General features: G+C 42.2%; 1 protein-coding gene across 1 annotated transcript in view; it reads right to left on the reverse strand.

The window, feature by feature from the left end:
- Window positions 1-20,218, reverse strand: part of CNN1 (calponin 1) — an 81,492-nt gene extending 61,274 nt beyond the window's left edge. Inside the window, exon 1 of the mRNA XM_077470336.1 lies at window positions 20,061-20,218. Coding sequence (XP_077326462.1) covers window positions 20,061-20,120 — 60 coding nt within the window. The 5' untranslated portion in view covers window positions 20,121-20,218. The remainder of the gene's footprint in view (window positions 1-20,060) is intronic.
- Between the last annotated feature and the right edge of the window lie 4,284 nt (window positions 20,219-24,502).

Consider the following 24,502-nt stretch of genomic DNA (forward strand, 5'->3'; position numbering starts at 1 on the left):
GGGAGACCACTGATGTGATAAGAAGAGCTCTGATGTGATGGGGGAATCTCTGACATGATGGGGAGACCACTGATGTGATAAGAAGAGCTCTGATGTGATGGCGGAACCTCTGACATGATGGGGAGACCACTGATGTGATAAGAAGAGCTGTGATGTGATGGGGGAACCTCTGACATGAGGGGGAGACCACTGATGTGATAAGAAGAGCTCTGATGTGATGGGGGAATCTCTGACATGACCTGGGGCCTCTGTTCTGCTGAGGGAACCTCTGACATGATGGGGAGACCACTGATGTGATAGGAAGAATGTGGTGGTGGGCCTCTGATGTGGTGGGGGAAACTCTGACATGATGGTGAAACCACTGATGTGATAGGAAGAGCTTTGATGTGGTGGTGGGCCTCTGATATGATGGAGAAACCTCTGACATGATGGGGAGACCACTGATATGATAGGAAGTGCTCTGATGTGGTGGTGGGCCTCTGATGTAATGGGGGAACCTCTGACATGATGGGGAGACCACTAATGGGATAGTAAGAGCTCTGATGTGATAGGCGAACTTCTAAAAGGAAAGTGTCTGATGTGATGGGTGGGCTCTAATCTTCTGTGGTGGTGGTGGGCTTCTGATGTGAAGTTAATTTAACTAAAGTAGTTGTAAACCCTTACATAAACCTAGTGAAGGGGTATACACAGATATTAAACAAATCCTCCTACATAAGTTGTACCTGTTTATCTGGTGTCTTCTCTCCTCTACATCCGTTCAAAGTACAGTCTGTGTCACCTTATCATGGGTGCGACAGACTCACATATGTCCTATATCTCTATTTCGCTATGTGACTTCATGTCACATAGCCCCCCCTGTTTGTGTCTCCCTGTAGTGGAAGGGACAGACCCCATGTCACATAGCTCCCCCTGGGTGGGGTCACCCCTTGGTAGGAGGAAAAGACTCCATATTACTTATCTTGCTGTTTGAGCCACCGTTCTGTAGAGGAGTCTAATGTGTCCCTTCTGCCTAGTGGCTTACTCTATGAGGCCAGCATCAGTAAACATTTGCCAAGCAGATTGTGGGTCATTTTTTTATATGGGGTATTTTTGTACACTGGTGCTGGGAATTATGTGTTGGACGGTCTCCAGCTCAGATCCTGCTTTCACTTGAAAGTTTGCCTTTTATTTTTTATAGCAGTACACAATAAGGGCTGATTTACATCTATGTTTTCTGTGAGCACACACATTACTGTGCACAGCAACCACAATACATGCTTTGACGCGTTGCGGTGGCATTCATTTTGAATAGCATCCCAACACATTAAGGTAATGCACATGCGCTGCAACAGCAATGCCCCATAGTGCATTGTGGCAAAAAAAATTGTGACATATCTGATTTTTTGGGGCATTTTGGTGAATCGGTTTCAATGGACTGTCTGAATCTCTTTAGTCCACCTAAATAAAAAGGTAAGACCCCTACTCTCATGCATTACCTGTACTCCGTTTAGCCATAACATTATGACGCTGACAGGTAAATTGAATTGATTACCTCTTTACAATGACATCCAAAAGTGGGTGGGTTATTTTAGGCAGCAAGTGAACATGTTGTCCCTGAAATTGATGCTTTGAAAGCAGAAAAAATGGGCAAAAATAAGGCTTTGAGCAACTCAAGCTCTTGTGGGAAGTTCCTGGTGTGCAGTAATCAGGACCTACCAAAAGTGGTTCAAGGAAGGAACACTGGGCAAATTAGAGATAGAGTCATGGACGGCCAAGGCTCAATAATGCACAAGGGAAGCAAAGACTGACCTTTGTACGCCAATCCAATATAAGAGCTACTATAGCTCAAATTTCTGAAACAATTAATGCTGGTTCTGATAGAAATGTGTCAGAACACACAGTGGTTGAATGACGCTCATTGTTTGTTGCATATGGGTCTGTGTAGCCGAAGACCGGTCAGGGTGCCTATGTTGACTATTGTTGATATGATATTCACGGCCAAAAGCACCTACAATGGGCACGTGAGCATCAGAACTGGACCACGGAGCAATGGAAGAAGGTGGCCTGGTCTAATGAATTCAAGAATGGTTTGAAGAACACAAAAATTAGTTTAAAGCTTTGACTTAGCCTTCAAGTTCCTAATTTTCTCAAGCCAATCCAGCAACTGTGGGATGTGCTGGAAAAACAAGTCCAATCCATGGAGGCCCCACTTTGCAGCTTACAGGACCTAAAGAATCTGACACTGATGGTTTGGTGCCAAATACCACAGCATACCTTCCGAGGTCTAGTGAAATCCATACCTCGATGGGTCATGTGGAGTGGTGATAAAGTTATGGCTTACGGTGTATAACGAGTGGAACCCACGTGAGCAAAAATAAGGGAACCCCATTGGCAACTTGCTTTTCAGGAACAATTTCTGGGCTTGTTGCATCTGCGAAGGTTCTTGTTGATCCAGATCATGATATAGGTACCTTCTAATTGTTACATCCAATGGCTTGCAAAGGCAGCTTCCTGATTTCTCACCTGCCATGTTTCTTTTATCTCCACCTGTAAGCTAGAAACTCAAGCAAAGCTCAGATCATATCTTCTTTCGCCATTCCATTCTAAAGTTGTCCAAGTCCTAAATTCTCAAGTAGGGTACTTGAAAACCAATGTGCTCATTTAATATATTCAGACAAAGCAAGTAAGTTTGTACCATTGCCTTGTTCCTGTTGTCCCCAAGGTATTCTGTAGAGGTTAACCATATCCCCAAAATTCTTGTAGAGCTACCGACCCACGATCCCCCCATCTTCTGAAGGAATGAGCAAGGAGCAAACTCACCCAGAAGGATTCCAGCCATGTATTTTTTTTCATAGCCATATAAATACAATCTGTCTGTCTCTCCTCGCTCTTCTTTGTTTTCTTCTGCTTTAAATGTTCATCTGCCAGACATTGAAGTTTATAAGGAATTTCTGGAAATAGTGATACTGAAATCTCTGAACATATAAATGGTGTAAGAAGAGGAATTTACGAGATATTTTTGCTTTGTTTTTTACAATGGTGCACTTATTTCCATAGCCCAATCATTAAAACAGATTGGCGTATTTTATTCCTGCTGACAGTTAGATCTGAGACACTGATAAAAGTGCAGTCCCAGGTTTGCAGTAATAGGATTACAATAAGAATTATGGGAAAGCCTGCAGAGGCAGCAACAATGAGACTTGCTACACATACCACCCAATGAGCATAGATGGAAATTTTCCCTACAACCTGCCTAAAAGATTTGAAATAATTATGACATGAATTTAACCCCTAGATAACACGTGCGTCACTTCCAGAGTATTGAAATCAATGTAGCACAAATGAGGTGCTTGTAATAAAAGGGTCAAGCTCATGATAGCATGCAATAAAAATATATATATTTTTTTTTTTAGGATCACTTGTATATGAAGTTGAAAAACCTCTAAGCCCTTGTACACAGGGTCGGAGATTCCGACGGAATGTGTCCTATCGGACCGTTTTGTCGGATATTCCGACTGTGTGTGGTCTGCATCGGACTGTTTCCATCGGAATATACGACGGACCAACTTTTCCAACTTGCCGGTAAGATTTTCCGACAAAATGCTCCGATCGGACATACTCCGATCATGTGTAGCCTACTCCGACCGACAAAGTGCCACGCATGCTCAGATCAAATTCCTAGACCAAAGCTATTGGCTACTAGCCTGAACGTAGTCCCGTCGTAATGAAATAACGTCATCACGTTATGTACAATCGGATTTTCCGACAACTTTGTCCGACCGTGTGTATGCAACATCACTTCCGGACCTCTTCCGGAATTAATCTGTCGGAATTACTCAGACAGATTTGGTTGTCGGAATCTCCGACCGTGTGTACGAGGGCTAAGGGTAGACCAGCATTAACAATTTTAGAAAAAGTAAGAATACGTTGATGTAGATTAAGGCATGTTGCCTATATAAACTATATATATATATATATATATATATATATATATATATATATATATATATATATATATATATATATATATATATAATTATTTTATTATTATTTATATTATTGTCATAAATATTATAATATATATTTTTTAAATGATTTTGTATATATATATACATATATATATATATACATATATACATATACATATACATATATATATATATATATATATATATATATATATATATATATATATATATATATATATATATATATATACATACACACACAGGGCCTTGAAAGAGCAATTATACCCCTTCCAATTTTGTACATTTTGTCATGTTACAACCAACAATGTAAATGTATTTTATTGGGGTTTTATGTGATAGACCAACACGTAATTGGCATAAGTGCCACATAATTGTGAATTGAAAGCAAAATGGTTTTCATTTTTTTTTTTTTTTTTTTTACAAATAAATATCTAAAAAGTGTGGTATGCATTTGTATTAAGCACCCTTTACTCTGATACCCCTAACTAAAATCTATTGCCTTCAGAAGTCACCTAATTAGTAAACAGTCCACCTGTGTGTAGTTTTACCTCAGTATAAATACAGCTGTTCTGTGAAGCCCTGATAGGTTTGTTAGAGAACATTAGTGAACAAACAGCATCATGAAGGCCAAGAAACATACAAGACAGGTCAAGGATAAAGTTGTAGAGAAGTTGAAAGCAGGGTTAGGTTATAAAAAAAAAATCCCAATCTTTGAACATCTCACAGAGCACTGTTCAATCCATTATCCAAAAATGGAAAGAGTAGGGCACAATTACAAACCTACCAAGACATGGCCGTCCACCTAAACTGACAGGCCAGGCAAAGAGAACATTAATTAGAGGAGCAGCCAATATGTCCATGGTAATTCTGGAGGAGCTGTAGAGATCCACAGCTCAGGTGGGAGAATCTGTCCACAGGACAATTATTAGTCGTGGTCGGATGAGACCAAAATTAAACTTTTTGGCCTAAAAGCAAAATGCTATGTGTGGCGGAAAACTAACACTGCGCATCACCCTGAACACACCATCCCCACCGTGAAACATGGTGGTGGCAGCATCATGTTGTGGGGATGCTTTTCCTCAGCTAGGCAGAGACAGGGAAGCTGGTCAGAGTTGATGGAAAGATTGATGGAGCCAAATGCTGGGCAATCTTAGAAGAAAACCTGTTAGAGTCTGCAAAAGACTTGGGGCGGAGGTTCACCTTCCAGCAGGACAATGACCTTAAACACGCAGCCAGAGCTACAATAGAATGGTTTAGATCAAAGCATATTTATGTGTAAGCCCACGTACACACGGTCGGAGATTTTGGCAACCAAATCCGATGGATTGTGTCTGAAACTGTTGCATACACACGGTCAGACTAAGTTGTCGAAAAATCCGATCTTTCAGAACGTGATGACGTAATTTCGTTACGATGGGACTACATTCAGGCTAGTAGCCAAAAGCTTTGATGTAGGAATTTGATCTGAGCATGCGTGGCACTTGGTCCGATCAAAATTCTCTACAAATGATTGGATTACGTCCGACCGACCCAGTTGGTCGGGAAATATTTCCAACATGTTGGAAAATTGGGTCCGACGGAGATTCGGATGGAATCAGTCCGATGCATACGACACACACAGTCGGATTATCTGACGACACGGTCCGATAAGATGCATTCCGACAGATTCTCAGACCGTGTGTACGTGGCATTAGAATGGCCCAGTCAAAGTCCAGACCTAAATCCAATTGAGAATCTGTGTCAAGACTTGAAAATTGCTGTTCACAGATGCTCTCCATCCAATCTGACAGAGCTTGAACTATTTTGCAAAGAAGAATGGGCACAAATGTCACTCTCGAGATGTGCAAAGCTGGTAGAGACATCCCCAAAAAGACTTGCAGCTGTAATTACAGCAAAAGGCGGTTCTACAAAGTATTGTCTCAGGGGGGGCTGAATACAAATGCACCACACACTTTTAAGATATTTATTTGTAAAAAAAAAAAGTGAAAACCATTTATCATTTTCCTTCCACTTCACAATTATGTGCCACTTTGTGTTGGTCTATCACATAAAATCCCAATAAAATACATTTACGTTTTTGATTGTAACATGACAAACTGGAAAATGTGAAGGGGTATGAATACTTTTTCAAGGCACTGTATATATATATATATATATATATATATATATATATATATATACACACACTAGTATTATAATATATATATTTATATTCTTTTTGTATTCTTTTTTAAGGGTCCTTAAGGGTATACAGTATAGTTTTGCCATGGGATTTTGGTATATTGAGCATTATAATTGTATATACTTGGGTGTACTTTTTTATTCATATAAACAGTGAGATGTAGATAATTATTCAACAACAATTATTCAACAACAGACTACTAAAACTGAAAATTTGGGGGCCCAAAAAATGATCCTGGGACAGACATAAAAAAAGAACGATGTCAGAAAATGATTTATAAAATGGAAAAAAAATTTCATGGAGTAAACCTGATTAAAAAGCTCAAACATAATACAATGTTTTGCTCCTTCACACCTGTGCCTAGCATTATGAATCAATGTGTATGCAGTACTGTATATGAATACTGCGCAGTGTAAGGCGTTACTGGCATGAAGGGTCCTGATGGTTACCAGGTTCTCCTTCAGACTTTCCCTATTATCTTCATATGGGCACAAACTGGAAATCAGGACAACATGTACATTTGTCAAGAGGATATCCATCTTGCCTGTGTCCATAACAGTGAAAGTAGGGAATGGTGGGGAGAGGGAACCGCTATGAGAAAGCTTCTAATGATGACTCCAATAGAAATACATTATAACTTTCACTTTGTTTGTTTTTGCTACCCTTTATGAAATAACTACCCATTTGTCTTATTATCACTGTACAAACATAAATGCCCTATTGCTATTTAAGTTGGTTTGATTTTTTCCTAAAGTTATTGGATTTACAGTGTTTTTTTCAGTGTAGTCAGTATAACTTGTAGCTCATTTGTCTCATTTTTTTTCCATTTTTTGTATTACAAAGCATGTATTTAAACTGCCTGTGTCTGCACACACAAGCTATATATTATGCAGTTTAAAAGAAGTCCCCAAGCTTTCCTCAGCTGGTAATGTGGCCTTGGGTCCTTAAATCCCAACTCTGAGCAAAATAAAAAGCTTTTCCATGCAGTATGAGTTAACTGCTGGGTTTTGTCTAGGGGATTGGAGAATAGATATATTGTATACTTACCTAGCCCTCCGATCCTCCCTGCATAAGAAACCCCCCCCCCCCCGGTCTAGCGGCCTTGTGTGGTGGACTGGTCCTGATGTCATCACGCCCATAGACCTGCTCTGGACATCAGGACACCAGGAACAGTCCACCAATGGATCATGGGGGAGCGCCGTTTGTAGGTGGGCCAGAGGATCGGGTGAGAATAAGCTTTCTCCAATACCCTAGACAAAAAACGAGCCATAGAGTGGGGTTGGCCATACTCCAATACAATTATATTAGAATATGTAAATTTTTTTGATTTTCTAATGGTAAGTGGGATCAAATCAGTAATCATTTTTGACAACAGTGACAAAAAAATTCCCAGGAGGAGTGAAAATGTTGCACAATTCTTACCCGAATAAACAATATTCTAACTAAATGTGACTTTTGTTAGGGGAATGCACATGTGCTAGGAAAATAAATAAAATTAAACCTGTATAATATTTATGGGATTCCCTTTAAGCGGCAGATGAGGATAACATTTTAAGGACTTTCAAACAAAATTTGTTGAGTGTATGGCAAGTTAAATGCTCTGACAAAAGATTTTACAGAATTTTGAACAAAAGTTCAATGAACTTCTACTGGCATATCGCCATCTTTAGCCCTTGTACACACGGTCGGAGAATCCGTCGGAATGTGTCCTGTCGGACCGTTTTGTCGGATAATCCGACTGTGTGTGGTATGCATCGGACTGATTCTGTCAGAATATCCGTCTAACCCAATTTTCCAACTTGTTGGAAATATTTTCCGACAAACTGGTCCGATCGGACATACTCCAATCATGTGTAGAGAATTCCGATCGGACAAAGTGCCACGCATGCTCAGATCAAATTCCTACACCAAAGCTATTGGCTACTAGCCTGAACGTAGTCCCGTCGTAACGAAATAACGTCATCACGTTCTGAATGATCGGATTTTCCGACAACTTGGTCCGACCGTGTGTATGCAACAGTTTCGGACACAATCCGTCGGACAAAATCCGTCGGACAAAATCCAACGGATTTGGTTGGCAGAATGTCCGACCGTGTGTACAAGGGCTCAGAATGGAGGACTCCTTGTGCCTACATGTATCCAAAAATGACCTCCGATAGTGAGCAGAGCTGGCATTGATACACTCAGCTTAGCCCCTCCCATTTACATTTTCCTACTGGTTAATAAATACAATGGGTCAATAGGGAAGTATTGGGGTGAAGGCAACAGGCCAGCAAAAAAAACAATTCTCCATGATCTCAGGTATTTATTGCCAGATGCATCCTGAAGATAGAGCAAATCTTTAAAAATGGTTAATAGACGTCCTGGGTACAGGTGTCCCCATTCGAAGATTTACCCTTTCCTTGTTCTAGGGATAACTCTAAAAAATTGGATTTCCCTTTCTTTATCTCTGACAATGGTCACCACTAGATATTGTTGGATGAATCTCCCCAATGGGGACTCCAAGAAAAACGCGAGAGAGGGCTTACCCTTCTGCTCTCTATCCAAAACTAAAAAGCATGTTTTACCTGGAGATACAGGAAATATTTTACTTTTTAGGCCGCGTACACACGCGCGGACTGTTCGCTCAACTTTGTCCGTCAAACAGTTTCAGCAAACAGTCCGCTCAAAATTAGCATGGACGGACTTGCCCACACACGACGAACGAACAGTTTGCTGAAACCGTGCGCGATGACGTGAACGGCACGTACGACGGGACGGAAAATACAACGTCCTATACACTGCATTACAACTTTCGGCATGTAAATCCTTTCTGAGCATGCGCGGAACTTAGTTTGACGAACAAGCTTACACACGAGGGGACTGTTCGCTGAAACCAAGTTTCAGCGGACAGTTTTTCGGAAATTCCGAAAAACCTTGTTCAGCAAACTGTTCGCTGAAACTGTCCGCTGAAAGCCCACACACGAGCGGACTGTCCGCCGAAACACTGTTCAGCGGACAAAGTTGGGCGAACAGTCCCCGCGTGTGTACGCGGCCTTAATCTTTTTATCCTTGTACAATTCAGGGTTTATTGGAAATGAATTGTTATAAAAAACACCCCAAATGTATCAGGTGGTTATCTTCAAATAACATGATCACTAGCTGTATGTGTTCATCACATACACACTTGCATACTTGTTTATGAGCAGCCTTCAGCACATGACAGCACGCATGAGCAGGTACATGTGCAAGCCTGCTGACACCTTTATCTTTCAAAATTACTATACCTGTAGCTTAAAATAAAACATTGATGTAACCCTGTAGTCTGTTCCTCCAGGGGTGAAAGCTCATCCTACTATTCTGGTACAGGGTACCTAGATTCCTTCATATACGCAATCAATTTATAGTTGCCAATTGACGCCAAAATAGTTCATCCTCAAAATTACATAAAATTGCTTCTCCGCTGTCTCAAACCACATGAAGGTTACAACAATACCAGTTCTTTCCACAGCAGATGAGCTCTATATGCACGGTTTCATCACATTTCTGTTATAAGGACATAATAGTTCAGGATTTAAGCGGCTCTAGTTCGGTTGTTTCTAAATACGGCAAATGTGCAGAAGTTATGACTGATTTATTGCTGTTGGAAAGTCTTCTGTGACGTAAACTGAAATTTCTCAGCTTCTTCATGTAGTAACTACCCACCAGTCTCACAATCACAAGTGCTAAATTGCTGATTTTAATGTAATGTATTTAAAAGGGTCACTCCTAACTCTTCCTTAGCCCCGTCTGCTAGAAGAGGCATGGTAAAAAGAAAACAGCAAAAGAACATAGGACTACAGAAGACCAAGCCAATGCATGACACATGAAAGGACATAGGGCTAAAGTAGACCAAGACACACAAGACAAGTGAAGGAACGTAGGACTAAGGTACACCAAGACAATACAAGACATGTGGAAGAACAGAGGACTAAAGTAGACCAAGACAATACAAGACACGTGAAAGAACATAGGACTAAAGTACACCAAGACAATAAAAGACATGTGGAAGAACATAGGACTAAAGTACCACAAGACAATACAAGACACGTGAAAGAAAATAGGACTAAAGTACATCAAGACAATACAAAACACATGGAAACGCATAGGACTAATGTACACCAAGACAATATAACACATGTGGAAGAATACAGGACTAAAGTATGCCAAGACAATACCAGAGGCTTTGAATGTCATAGGGCTAAAGTATGCCAAGGCAATGCAAGACCTGCAGAAGCACACAAGACTAAAAGTATGGAAAAACAATACAAAACACTTAGAAGGACACAGAACTAAAGTATAACTAAAGACAATATAAGACACATACAAGAATATAGAACTAAAGCAGGCCAAGACAATACAAGACAAGAGGGAGAACATAGGACTAAAGTAGATCAAGACAATACAAGACACTTAAAAGGACATAGCACTAAAGTAGACCAAGACAATACAAGACCCTTCGAAGGACATAGGACTAAAGTAGGCCAAGACAATGCAAGACATGAAGAAGAACATAGGACTAAAATAGGCCAAGGCAATACAAGAATGTGGAAGGACATAGGACTAAAATAGGCCAAGACAATACAGGACATGTGGAAGGACATAGGACTAAAGTAGGCCAAGACATTACAATAAACATGGAAGAACATAGTGCTATAGTACATCAAAACCATACAGGACACCTGGAAAGATGTCAATACCAACAAAAAGTCTGAAAAAGTCTGTAAAGTTAAGACTGGCTCCAACATCATTTCAGTTCAGGAATCTCCCTATTGGTCAGTAAAATACCCATTACATTAAAGGACGAATAAGTAGGCAGGAAATGAGGGGACGGACCAGGCTTATCTTTTACTGGAAAAGTTGACATTTGCATGTCAAGCTAAAAGTAGACCCCAGGAGAAGACTTATACTAATTGGAATAAATCCCAGTTAGCTCAGGAGCTCAGAATTTCCAAGAAAAAGCCAACCAGGAAATGTCTAGGCTTGCCTACTAGACCTACAATATTTAATAACTCCCATTAGGAGCAGGAACTACAATGTACATGTGTTGATTTTGTACATTAAGCCAAATATAAGACTTTCTTCAGTTCCAATTATATGCGTAAAGCAATTCAGTTACTGAAATAAAAAAAACAACATGTTCATAGAATCTTCACTCTTTTGAAGAGCAAAGTCGCCCAAAAATCTTCACATCTGACTTTTCTGAGTGTGTTGGATGCATGTGTACTCCTTGCATGCTCTGTAGTTCCTCCAGCCAGACCCATTTTCACGACTGGCAGGTGGAAGGAACCACAGAGCACAGAGGGGGGCAAAGGCATGTGGCCACCCAGAAGCGTCATATGTGAAGATTCTTTGGGTGACTTTACTCTGCAACAAGGCAAAGAATCCACTAAAGGGATTTTCTTTTACAGGGGCTTTTGGTTTTTCATTTTTACTTTAGTAACAGAGTTACTTTAAAGCTGATTTTTGAAGGCAGGCACCAAGCAAAAACACTTCAGTTATGTATTTATTTTTAAGAAAGCTTAACTCCAGTCAAAACCATTTTAGTTTTATATAGTGGAACATCTGTCACTTTCCCCATCAGTGAGATCGCCCTGCAGTTTCTGTATCCAACAGGTAAGAGTAATTCCCACCTTTGACAGTTGTCATTGGAACTTGTGTCCCCATTGGAAGACTTTCCCTTTACTCCTGTTGTGGTGACAATTGTAACATTTAGAAACTTCCCTCACAACAAAAAAATCAATGTCTGTGTTCCTAGAGGGGCAATGGCACCAATAAAAACCTAACAGGCATCAAAACTAGAAGAAAAGCTGTGACAGTGACAGTTAATGGAGCCTAAGGGCCATGTCACTCTAAGGCCCCCTTCACCGCTTTCAGCATGTTTAACGTATGATTTTTTTCTTGCATTGAGTTGTGTTAAACAAGCCCATTCCTTTTAGATGGTCTTTCAACACCCAAAGGACAATCAATTGCTCCATCCACGCTAAACAGGATGGATAGAGGAATCTCTACCAACTATTGTATTCAGGCTACCAAGGCAGCCTAAATACTGAACAGTGACTGAATCTGAGAGGATGGAGTCAATGTTCAGCTCTGTGAATTTTTTAACTGACTTTTGTTGAGCTGAGTGCTGCTTGCAGGGCCACGTGAGGCTCGCATTTTGGCCATTTCAGTAAGAATCAGATAACATTTACACTAGCTTTAAGCGTCTATCAATATGGTCTTATCATGTCTAGCTATTCAAGAAGCCCACCCTACAATACTTTACAAAATTTATAGTGCACATTGCTGACATCAGTGCCTTTAATATAGACTGACCAATTCTCAACAAAGTCTACAAAATATCAGGTGTCTGCTTCAGTGAGCACTTCACAATAATATTAATATGAAGATATAGAAGCATCAGAATAATGACACCTGCAATACCTGCAGACAGACCAATGTAGCTGCAAGGAAGGGTCTGACAAAATGCCATCAAATGATACAACATTTAAAGTTGTCAATTGCCCGACTGTTAGCCCTTGTACACACAGTCGGACATTCCGATGAAAAATGTCCCATCGGACCGTGTTGTCAGATAATCTGACAGTGTGTGGGCTCCATCAGACTGTTTCCGTCGCAATATCCGACGGACCAAGTTTGAGAGCTTGGCTATAAAACTTTCTGACAACATGATCCGATCGAACTTTGTCCGATCATGTGTAGAGAATTCCGATCGGACAAAGTGCCACACATGCTCAGATCAAATTCCTAGACCAAAGCTATTGGCTACTAGCCTGAACGTAGTCCCGTCGTAACGAAATAACGTCATCACGCTCTGAACGATCGGATTTTCCGACAACTCTGTCCGACCATGTGTATGCAACACAAGTTTCGGACAAAATCCGTCAGACAAAATCCGACGGATTTTGTTGTCGGAATGTCCGACCGTGTGTACAAGGGCTTACAGCTGGTTCCCGATATGCCCAATCCAAAGAATTGCCATTAGTCCTCATATGTACTAAATTTGCAGGTGGTGAAGTCTTTTCATCTTTTTATGTTGAGTGATACAGCTGCCAAATGAGATTCAAAATGTACCGATACCCAAATATGTGTTTCATTTTGGATAGAGAAGGGAATGGTTAAAATCTCTTATTTTTCTCACTTTTTGCATCCCATATTACTGAGATTTTCCTTCACTACCTTTCTCAAAGATGAAACAAGAAGTGGGTGGAAATGTCTACAACCTGTCAAGAGGTTCTAACTCTTCCCCACTCTAAAACAAAAAGGTGGACTTTGGAAAAAGTGGACTCTCCACGAGTAGTGACGTTTTTTAATTTGTTTTAGATAAGTAGCAAAGGGTTAAAACATGTGTCAGCTAGTGTCCCATTGGAGGGGTTTCTCTTTACTTCTCCTGAAATATCACAGGAAAGGGTGTGCCCATTGTAAGGTTTCCCTTGCTACCTATTTTATTTTATTGTATGGATGTTATAATGTTTTGTGTTTAAGGCATTGTTTTCTGTGTGGGAGTGGCATCAGAATTTTGATGCATGCTTTTACAATAAAGGCTTTCTATCCATCATATTGTGCCTCAGGGACAATGGTCACTGTGCCTCAGGGACAAATGGTGTGGGTGAATTCCCAAAGCAGGGACACAGACCATTATAAAAACCTTACAGAGGGTCTACCTCTTCCCTCTTCTATCCAAAACTAAAAAAAATCTAAAAAAAAAGTCAGTTATGGCTTTAAATGTACTTTAAAGATGAATTCTAGATCTAGTTATATTTAGATAGATACATTGATTCAGTTTGGACTCTATAAGACCTAGCTGGACCAATGTAACTGTGTTGGACCTAATCAACTCAATTGGACTAAGCTGGATCAATGTAACTATGTTGGACCTGTTGGACTCTATTGGAACAAGCTGGACCAAGGTAACTATGTTGGACCTGTTGGACATTATTTGACAAAGCTTGACCCATGTAACTATGTTGGACCTGTTGGACTTTATTAAATCAAGCTGGAACAATGTAAATATGTTGGACTATGTTCTACCAAGAGGTACCAATGTAACTATGTTGGACCTGTTGTACTATATTGGACCAAAACTGGACCAATGTAACTATGTTGAACCTTTTGGACTATATTGGACCAAGCTAGGCTATTGTAACTATATTGGACCTGTTGAACTCTATTGGACGAAGCTGGACCAATGTAACTATGCTAAACCTGATGGACTATGTTCAACCAAGATGGACCAATGTAACTATGTTGGACTATATTGGACCAATCTGGACCTATGTAACAATTTTGGACCTGTTGCCCTTTATTGGACCATGCTTGACCAATGTAACAATGTTAAATCTGTTGGATTCTATTGGATCAAGCTGGGCCAATGTACCTATATTGGACCTGTTGGCCTCCGTTGGACCAAGCTGGACCAATGTACCTATGTTGGACTATATGGGACCAAGCTGGATCAATGTAACTATGTTGGACCTGTTGGCCTCTATTGGACCAAGCTCGACCAATGTAACTTTATTAGATCTGTTGGACTCAATTGGACCAAGCTGGACCAATGTATGTATGTTGGACCTGTTGGATTCTATTGGGCCAAGCTGGACCAAAGTTACTATGTTGAACCTGTTAGATTATATTGGACCAAGCTGGACCAATGTAACTATGTTGGACCTGTTGGACCGAGCTGGACCAATGTAATAGTAAAAATATCCATACCTGGAAATCTTTTGTAAATAATCATTACTATTAGTCATCAATATTGCTCATGGGCTCATTTCACATTTCCTTGTTTTATAATATCATATGTAAAAAAATGTGGAGAAAGGTTTAACTAAGGACTGCTGTCTTCTCTCTCCAACATTGGCAGACCAATCGCACAGTAGTCAATCCATCTGTGGCCAAATGTGAACAAATCTGCTGCTCCTCACTAACAGCTGCTTTATTTATAGCCACGTATTCTGTCAACAAAAGGTTCATAGCGTGGTCGTAGAATTACCCAGTGCTGCCAATTCATGTTTTAGAAGCACGGAACACTGGGAGGCCACCTGCCATGTGTTGGCTGCATGCGAGCGTCTATTCCATACACACAATAATGACAACCTTGAGTAGGCTCAGATTATAGCGGCCATCAGATGAGGAAGATTTCTTAGTGTGATAAGCCAGCCATAGATGTCTGCCAGTGCTCACCAGATCCGAGAAAGATCTTTTTTACGGATGTCCTTTCAAATTAAAGCTCTATCAATTAACAGAGGCAAACGCTTCTTTTGAAAAACCAAACATTCTCAAAATACACAAGACGGGGACAATAATACTGCTATGCTTCAAACATCCAACAAAAAACGATGCCGCAAATTGGTCGCTACTTCTGCCTGCTATACATCGCTCCAATTTTGGCCAATTCTTGTTGAATAGAAATTCGATCCATGGGTGGCCCTATTGGACCTATTTAGAAACTTCGACTGAAAAAAAAAAGGAAGGAGCCGGATATCACCGGGTTTGACACAAGTCAATTTAGAAATCCACTGAGCATTATCGGCCGAACAGTGACAGCATCCTATCAGATGCAGAAGTCATGAGCAGGGGAGATTCCTTTGTCCACACTGTTTATCATGGTGAGTGCAATCTATGTATGTGTGGTCATCATTAGAGTGCATCAGATCAGTTGAAGGCAGATTGTCATCACATCTAATCAGATAAGGGCTCCTAGTTATTACATCAAGCCGGCCATAGACGGATCGAAATTCCTGCTGAACCGATACACCAATTGGCAAACTGGCCATACTGAAGTCGACCTATCGATCAACTTCAGGACAACCAGCATGTCATTTTTTTTTACATGATCACTGCCACCAGCTATGGTCTCCATCAGTGGTTATTATATATGTATTAGAGTGTCAGCTCCTCAGATCAGTTAAGGGCTCCTACTTATTGTATTAGAGTCTTGGCTCCTCTGATTAGAAAAGGGAACCCAGTTATTGTATAACTGACAGAAATTTGTCTATTTCATCAGAGACCAGCTGACTTTTGATCAGTGTGTGTGTCCATTCACACTGGGCAGAAGTCAATCATTTGAATGAGTTCTGTCGCAGGGACATCTTGGAAATATTTCCTCAACCAGTGACTGCAGCCAATCAGCCTCTTGCATATGGGTACCCATCAGAATCCCCCTTACATCAGGATCCCATTTAGAGCACCCCCTTACATCAGCATCCCCATCAGAGCACCCCCTTACATGGGAATTCCCATCAGAATCCCCCTTACATCAGAGTCCCCATCAGAGCCCCCCTAGATCAGGGTTCCCATCAGAACCCCCCCTTAAATCAGGGTTCCTATCAGAGCCCCCCTACATAAGCATCCCTATAAAAGCCCCCATTACACCAGAGTCCCCATCAGAGCACCTCTTACGTCAGGGTTGTCCTCAGAGCCCCTCTTACATCAGGATCCCCATCAGACCGCTCCTTCAGGGTTCCCCTCAGAGACCCCCTTACATCAGAATCCCCATCAGAGCCCCCTTTACATCAAGGCTCTCATCAGAGCCCCCTTACATCAGAGTCCCCATCAGAGCTCCTCTTATATTGGGGTGTCCCTCAGAGCCCCCCTTACATCAAGATCTCCATCAGAGCCCTCTTTACATTAAGTTTCCCCTCATAGCCCCCTTTACATCGGGATGCCCATCAGAGCCCCCCTTACATCCGGATCCCTATCAGACCGCCCCCCTTCAGGGTTCCCCTCAGAGCCCCCCTTACACCAGGATCTCCATCAGAGCCCCCTTTAAATTAAGTTTCCCCTTATAGCCCCCCCTTATATCAGGATTCCTATCAGAGCCCCCATAACATCAGGGTTCCCATCAGAGCCCCCCTTGCGTCAAAGTCCCCCCATTACATGGGGAAGAGAATTGAAGCAGAGGCCATTGGCAGGTTCTGCTGACCTTAATCCTCAATCAATCTGTGAACTTTATGTCGCTGACCCTAGCTGTGGGCGGATAAAATCATGTAGCAGGCCTGATGTGGCCCATGGGCCAAAGTTTGGACACCCCTGTTCTATGGTTTCAGTTGGTGTTTTCTTAAAAAAAAAAAAAACAATAGGACATACATGCATTTCCTACGCTAGATAATACATCACAACATGCTGCAGTGCAATGCTAGGCCAACGCCTGTCAAATGTTCTCTGAAGAGTAATCCCAACGTGGATCATTCTTCAGTGACCAAAGTGAGAGAAGTGAGAACAAACCCTTAGTGGACTGAAAACATTATTCTGGGCTATCTATGGCTCCAGTATGTTAAGCTGACCACACACCAGTAGATTTTTGAATGAACGCTAGAACAAACATCCTCAGTACTTTCGACGACTTGACGAATGTCATTGAAACTGTGCTTTTAGCATTTGATTTTGGAGAACATGGACCTCTAGCGTTCCCTGCATTCATCAATTATCAGTTGTATGTAGATTATTATTTTTATACCGTATTTCGTCGCTGGATCAGACAGACCAAAAAGCCCCTTGTCACTCTATAGACCAATAAGAAACAAGCAAGAATATTTACACTGTCAACCATTCTGACTATAGATCCACAAACTCTTCAGGATGGAATATTAAAGACCATCTCCGGGAAAACTAACAGTCCTCCTGAGCCCACGTTGCAAGGGTTAAATGCTTGTTTTTTTTTTTGTCCAGAGGACAGGAAATGCCCTTTTACCTACCTGGCCCCCCCTCTCCCCGGAGATGGCACACCCTGCTCTCCGACAGTGGATTGTTCCTTGGCATCCTCAAGCCCGGTGCAGAGCTGTGGTCCCTGCATTGGTCTTGATGATGTAAGAAGACCTTTAGACCACCAGAATATGGAGGAGAAGAGACTGCAGGGACAACTATAGATCCTGGTCCCCCTAGAGCTGAAAGAGCCATTAATCTTGTAGTGTGGCTACAGGACTTTTTACTTTTCCTAAGTTCAGCTTTAAGCGTAAGCTCTTTGGACAATGCATAGACATAAAACTATATGTGTCAGTGTCCTCAGACCAGACATACATAAAGCAGCAGTTCAGAGAGTCATAGCAGAGTATTAATAAAGTGCTGGCTCTTCAGAGTGGAGATATATAGAATACTGTACTAATAAAGCGTTAGCTCTTTGGGCTGGACTGATAAAGAGCAAGTATATCATGAAATCCTTTTTTTATTTTTTTTATTTTTTAGAATAGATACACATAGATAAGGTATTTATGAAATATAAGGTCTATGGGCTAGAGGAAAATCCAAATATATACTAACAAATTGTCACAAGTTCATACCAGGGGATACAGACCGGTGTAGCTCGTCGGCTCTTCATACCGGGGAATATGGACCAGTGTAGTAATAGAGTGTCAGCTCTTCATAACGGGGAATTTGGACCAGTATAGTAATAGAGTGTCAGCTGTTCATACCGGGGAATATGGACCAGTGTAGTAATAGAGTGTCAGCTCTTCATAACGGGGAATATGGACCAGTATAGTAATAGAGTGTCAGCTGTTCATACCGGGGAATATGGACCAGTGTAGTAATAGAGTATCAGCTCTTCATACCGGGGAATATGGACCAGTGCAGTAATAGAGTGTCAGCTCTTCATACTAGGGAATATGGACCAGTGTGAAAACAGTGTCGGGGAAAAAAGAACAGTGTAGTTACAAAATGTCAGCTCTTACCAGAGGATATAGAACAGTCTAGTAATAATGAGTGTCAGCTCTTCATACCGGGGGGTATATAGAGCAGTCTAGGAATAGAGTGCCAGCTCTTTATACTGTGGGGGGGGGGGGGGGGTGTAGAGCAGTGTAGTAATAGAGTGTCAGCTCTTCGTACCAGGGAGTATGGAGCCGTGTAGTAAGAGAGTGTCAGCTCTATATACTGGGGTATATAGAGCAGTCTAATATTAGTGTCAGCTCTTCATACCAGGGAGTATGGAGCCGTGCAGTAACAGAGTATCAGCTCTTCATACTGAGGTATATAAAACAGAACAGTAATAGAGTGTCAACTCTTCATACCAGGAAATATAAAGCAACGTGGTAAAAAAAGTATCATCTTTTCATACCAAGGGATAGAGACTAGCATAATAATAGAGTGTGAGCTCTTCATACTAAGGGGATAAAGAACAGTGTAGTAATGGAATCTCAGCTCTTAATACCAGGGAGAGAGGCAAGTGTTTTAACAGAGTGTCAGCTCTTTATAACACACTGGGGTATATAGACTATTATAGTATCAAAGTGTCAAACATTCCAGGGAATATAAAGCGGTATTGTAACAAAGTGTCAGCTCTTCACACCAGGGATTATAAGCCAGTATCAGCTTTCTATAGCATACTGCTGCGATATGGACGAGTACCACAGCAGTACCGAAAGGTCAGACACTCCAGGGGATAGAGTGTCAGCTCTTCACACAAGGGAATAGATCATTATAATACCAAAGCAGGTGCTCTCAATACCAGGGTAAATAGACTAATGTAGTACCAGAATTTCAGCACTTTAGACTACTCAGATAATGATTCATGTATAAAGTGTCAGATTTTTGGTCTTTTAATAACAGACAAGTATACTATTAAACTCTTTGGTCAAAGAAAAAAATATACTATACTCACTACTCTATACTTTTACTAAAAATAAACTACTTAAGTGTGACTTTAGATTACATAGATACTAATCACTATAAAAACAAAAGCTCAGCTGTCAGAACTAACAGACAAGTAAAGTATCAGCTCTTTGGTCAAGTGTTAAAACTGCTAAAGTAATGAAATGTCAGCTCTTTGGGCTAGACAGGCATGGATACATAAATAGTCGGTTCTTCAGCCCATGCAGAAATTGACCGGTGACCTTTTTAAAGTGTCAGCTCCTTGGGCCAGTCATAGAACACCCCCTCCTCTGAGCGCAGCTCACCTTGCTCTTGACCTCGGCGCTGAGTCCATAGGCTGGGCCCCTGTTGAAGTGAGCTGACATGGCTGACAGTTCAATCTCTTCACCTCTCTCCGTCAGAAGATGCTCTCAAAACTTTTCCTGCAAGTTTTTAAATGTCTGATATTTTGGGTGATGTGTGTCTGCAAGGAGCGCCGAGGATTGGTCCAAGACCCGGCCAATGGTGGAGAAGCATTCCCTGTGATGTCAACATGTTGGTATTAAAAAAAAAATGAAATATATATATATTTATATAGTCAGAGATATCAGGAGTGTGTCAGACTTTCCAACTTTGGATTTTTTTGGAGTGATGATGGCAGAGGGAGGAGGAGAATGAGGAGGAGGAGGAGGAGGAGGGGAGAAACGAGGAGAATAGTCAGGAGATCAAGAATGATAGAGGCTGAAAAATTAATCTGAGCAAGAGTGGGCCACAAAGGGTTAATATTAGGGAGGGGACTCAGATAGTGCGTGAAATACGGAGCAGCAAAGCCAACAATCAGGAAATGAAAGAGTAACAATCATTAGATGACACAAGAAGCATAGGAATCCAGGATAGGGCAGAGCTGGATATATAGAGGAAAGGGGGTAGAGTACAGACGGGCAATAAAATATGATATAGGCTCAAAGTAAACCAGTCAGACGATAGAGTGTAAGCTTCTTGAAGCATTTAAATTCATATCTACAAACAGATACAAGAGATCAATTATCACTTTTCATCCTCTGCCCTCTGTGTGTATATAGGCCTGGACTTATAAGGAGAGTATATGTCTGGAATTCCCTCCGTGTCTATATTATATACATCGTGATTTATTTAACTTCACTGGAGTGGGAGAGATCTTTGAAGAAATTTGAAATGCTTAATAGCTTATTATAGTAACTCAGCTTCAAAATTCCATTTTAGTGCAATGTACCAAGTCTTCAGTGTTCTAATATCTTATTACAGTGACCCAGCTCCTGAGTGTCTTATCACCCCAATAATATCTTATTACAGTAACCCAGCTCCTGAGTGTCTTATCACCCCAATAATATCTTATTACAGTCACCCAGCTCCTGAGTGTCTTATTACCCCTGTAATATCTTATTACAGTAACCCAGCTCCTGAGTGTCTTATCACCCCAATAATATCTTATTACAGTCACCCAGCTCCTGAGTGTCTTATTACCCCTGTAATATCTTATTACAGTAACCCAGCTCCTGAGTGTCTTATCACCCCAATAATATCTTATGACAGTACCCCAGCTCCTGAGTGTCTTATTACCCCTGTAATATCTTATTACAGTAACCCAGCTCCTGAGAGTCTTATTACCCCTGTAATATCTTATTACAGTAACCCAGCTCCTGAGTGTCTTATTACCCCAAAATTATCTTATTACAGTAAACCAGCTCCTGGGTGTCTTATTACCCCTGTAATATCTTATTACAGTAAACCAGCTCCTGAGTGTCTTATTACCCCAAAAATATCTTATTACAATAAACCAGCTCCTGAGTGTCTTTTTACCCCTGTAATATCTTATTACAGTAACCCAGCTCCCAAGTGTCTTATTACCCCTATAGTATCTTATTACAGTAAACCAGTTCCTGAGTGTCCTATGACCCCTGTAATATCTTATTACAGTAACCCAGCTCCTGAGTGTCTTATTACCCCTGTAATATCTTATTACAGTAACCCAGCTCCCAAGTGTCTTATTACAGTAACCCAACACCCGAGTGTCTTATTACCCTATAATATCTTATTACAGTAAACCAGTTCCTGAGTGTTCTATGACCCATGTAATATCTTATTACAGTAACCCAGCTCCTGGGTGTCTTTTTACCCCTGTAATATCTGTGTATGCAACGAGTCGAACGCATATTCGACTCGAACACCGGCTGTTCGCCCGTTCGGCTAAGCCAGAACTTTGTGGGCCGTTCGAGTCATATTCGTGTGGCGCTCACGGCCCACAATGCACTGCGCCATCGCAGTGCATTGCTGGCTGATGATTGGCCAAGCATGCACTGTGACCCACATGCTTGGCTAATCACAGCACCAGCAGCGAGGAGAGTCATAATTGGCCACAGGCAGGATGCCAGTGGCCAATTATAGCTCAGGGGGTTTAGTACACGCCCCACACTATATAAGGCCGCCTGCGCGGCAGCCTTGTGTAGTGTGTTGCAGTGTTCAGAGAGATAGGATAGGCAGGGACAGTGTCCTCTTTTCTTGTGATTGAACTTAGCGCAGTTAGAGTTGATGTATTGTGCCTCCTGCACAGTATACACCCGAAGCTACCCCAATTGCTGGTGTTGTTCTGTTCCTATACCACAGGCATCTGCAGCAGTTACAGTGGGTGTATTGTGCCTCCTGCACCGTATACACCTGAAGCTACCCCAATTGCTGGCTTTGTTCTGTTTCGATACCACAAGCATCTGCAGCAGTTGCAGTGGGTGTATTGGGCCTCCTGCACCATATACACCTGAAGCTACCCCCAATTGCTGGTGTTCCATTTCTATACCACAGTCAGCTGAAGCAGTTACAGTCGGTGTATTGTGCCACCTGCACAGTATACACCTGAAGCTACCCCCAATTGCTGGTGGTGTTCCATTTTTATACCACAGGCATGTGGAGCAGTTGTAGTCGGTGTATTGGGCCTCCTGCACAGTATACACCTGAAGCTACCCCAATTGCTAGTGTTCTTCCATTTCTATACCACAGGCATCTGGAGCAGTTACAGTCTGTGTATTGTGCCACCTGCACAGTATACACCTGAATCTACCCTCAGTTGCTGGTGTTGTTCCGTTTCTATCCCACAGGCATCTGAAGCAGTTACAGTCGGTGTATTGTGCCTCCTGCACAGTATACACCTGAATCTACCCCCAATTGCTGGTGTTGTTCCGTTTCTATACCACAGGCATCTGGAGCAGTTACAGTCGGTGTATTGGGCCTCCTGCACAGTATACACCTGAAGCTACCCCCAATTGCTGGTGTCCTTATCTCCCTACAGGCCATTAGTATGTCTGGAAGTCCAACAAGGAGAGGCAGACATTCACGAGCCAATAAAAAAGGGCAAGCAGGCTCTGTGTCTATATGCAACAGTGCTGGTCGTGGATGCGGTGCATCGTCATCAGCACATGGCCATGGGACACGCTTGTCCTTATTTTCGGCAGCTGGACGCGTTGAGCCGCAACATGCTGAAGACTTGATAGAGTGGATGACCTAGCCCTCCTCATCCTCCTCATCCTCCTCATCCTCTCTCACCCAGGCTCAGGGTACTGGCAAAGCAGCTGCCAACGCGTCCTTTTCTCTCGTCTCAGTGTCATCAGTCACTCCTTCCCTAGACCCACCATGTCCTCCTGAGGAGTCCCCCGAACTGTTTGAGCACAGTGTTGGGTACATGCTCCAGGAAGGCTCTGATGATCATACCCAGCTAGAGGAAGGCAGTAGTGTGAACCCAGAGAGAGGTGATACTCAAGAAGGACAGCAATCTGGCAGTCATGTTCCACCAGCTGCAGCATACTGCCAGGTTTGCTCCAGTGATGAAGAGGGAGGAGATGATGAGGTCACTGACTCCACGTGGGTGCCTGATAGGAGAGAGGAGGAGGATGAGGCACATCTCCAACGAGGCAGGATGCTCTCCGGGGGCCAGCTTAAGGGCAGCACACCGACTGAATCACACAGCAGAGCTCCGCCTGTGCAGGGCGCTGCCCTTGAGCGTTATTCCAAAAGTTCTTTGGTGTGGGCCTTTTTTGAGACGGGTGCATCAGATCGCACCACTGCTATTTGCAACATATGTCTCAAGCATATCTCGCTTGGCCAAAACATCAGCCGCTTGGGCACCACATGCTTGGCCAGACATATAGTGACCTGCCATGCAGCTTGTTAGCAACCGTACCTTAAAGACCCACACCAAAGAACAAAGCGGACCTTCCCTTGCTCCTCATCAGCTGGGATCTCCAACCCAACTATACCTTCAGTCCTCTCTGAAACCTGCACTGAGAGCAATGAAGGTGTAAAATTAGGTGTGTCCCAGCCAAGTACTTGCGGGCACTCTGCTAGCGGTACACCGATGTCTGATTGTACCAGGCAATATTCCCTGCCCCAGCTGCTGGACCGTCGAAAGAAGTTCACTCCCAGCCATCCACATGTCAAGCGGTTGAATGCTAGCTTGGATAATTTGCTAGCGCTTCAACTGCTGCCTTTTCAATTGGTAGACTCGGCCCCCTTCCATGAGTTTGTGCAATGTGCGGTTCCTCAGTGGCAGGTTTCCAAACGCCACTTTTTCTCACTGAAGGCGATTTCGGCTCTCTACCGGCATGTGGAAGGCAATGTCCATGCCTCGTGGGACATGGCGGTAAGGTGCATATTAACGCTGACTCATGGTCCTGCAGGCATGGACAGGGACGTTACCTATCTTTCATGGCGCATTGGGTCACTCTTCTTTCAGCTGGGAAGG

The sequence above is a fragment of the Lithobates pipiens genome, unplaced genomic scaffold, assembly GCF_037356315.1.
Source record: "Lithobates pipiens isolate NorthernLeopardFrog02 unplaced genomic scaffold, aLitPip1_a1.2 Scaffold_8, whole genome shotgun sequence".
NCBI classification, from domain to species: Eukaryota; Metazoa; Chordata; class Amphibia; order Anura; family Ranidae; genus Lithobates; species Lithobates pipiens.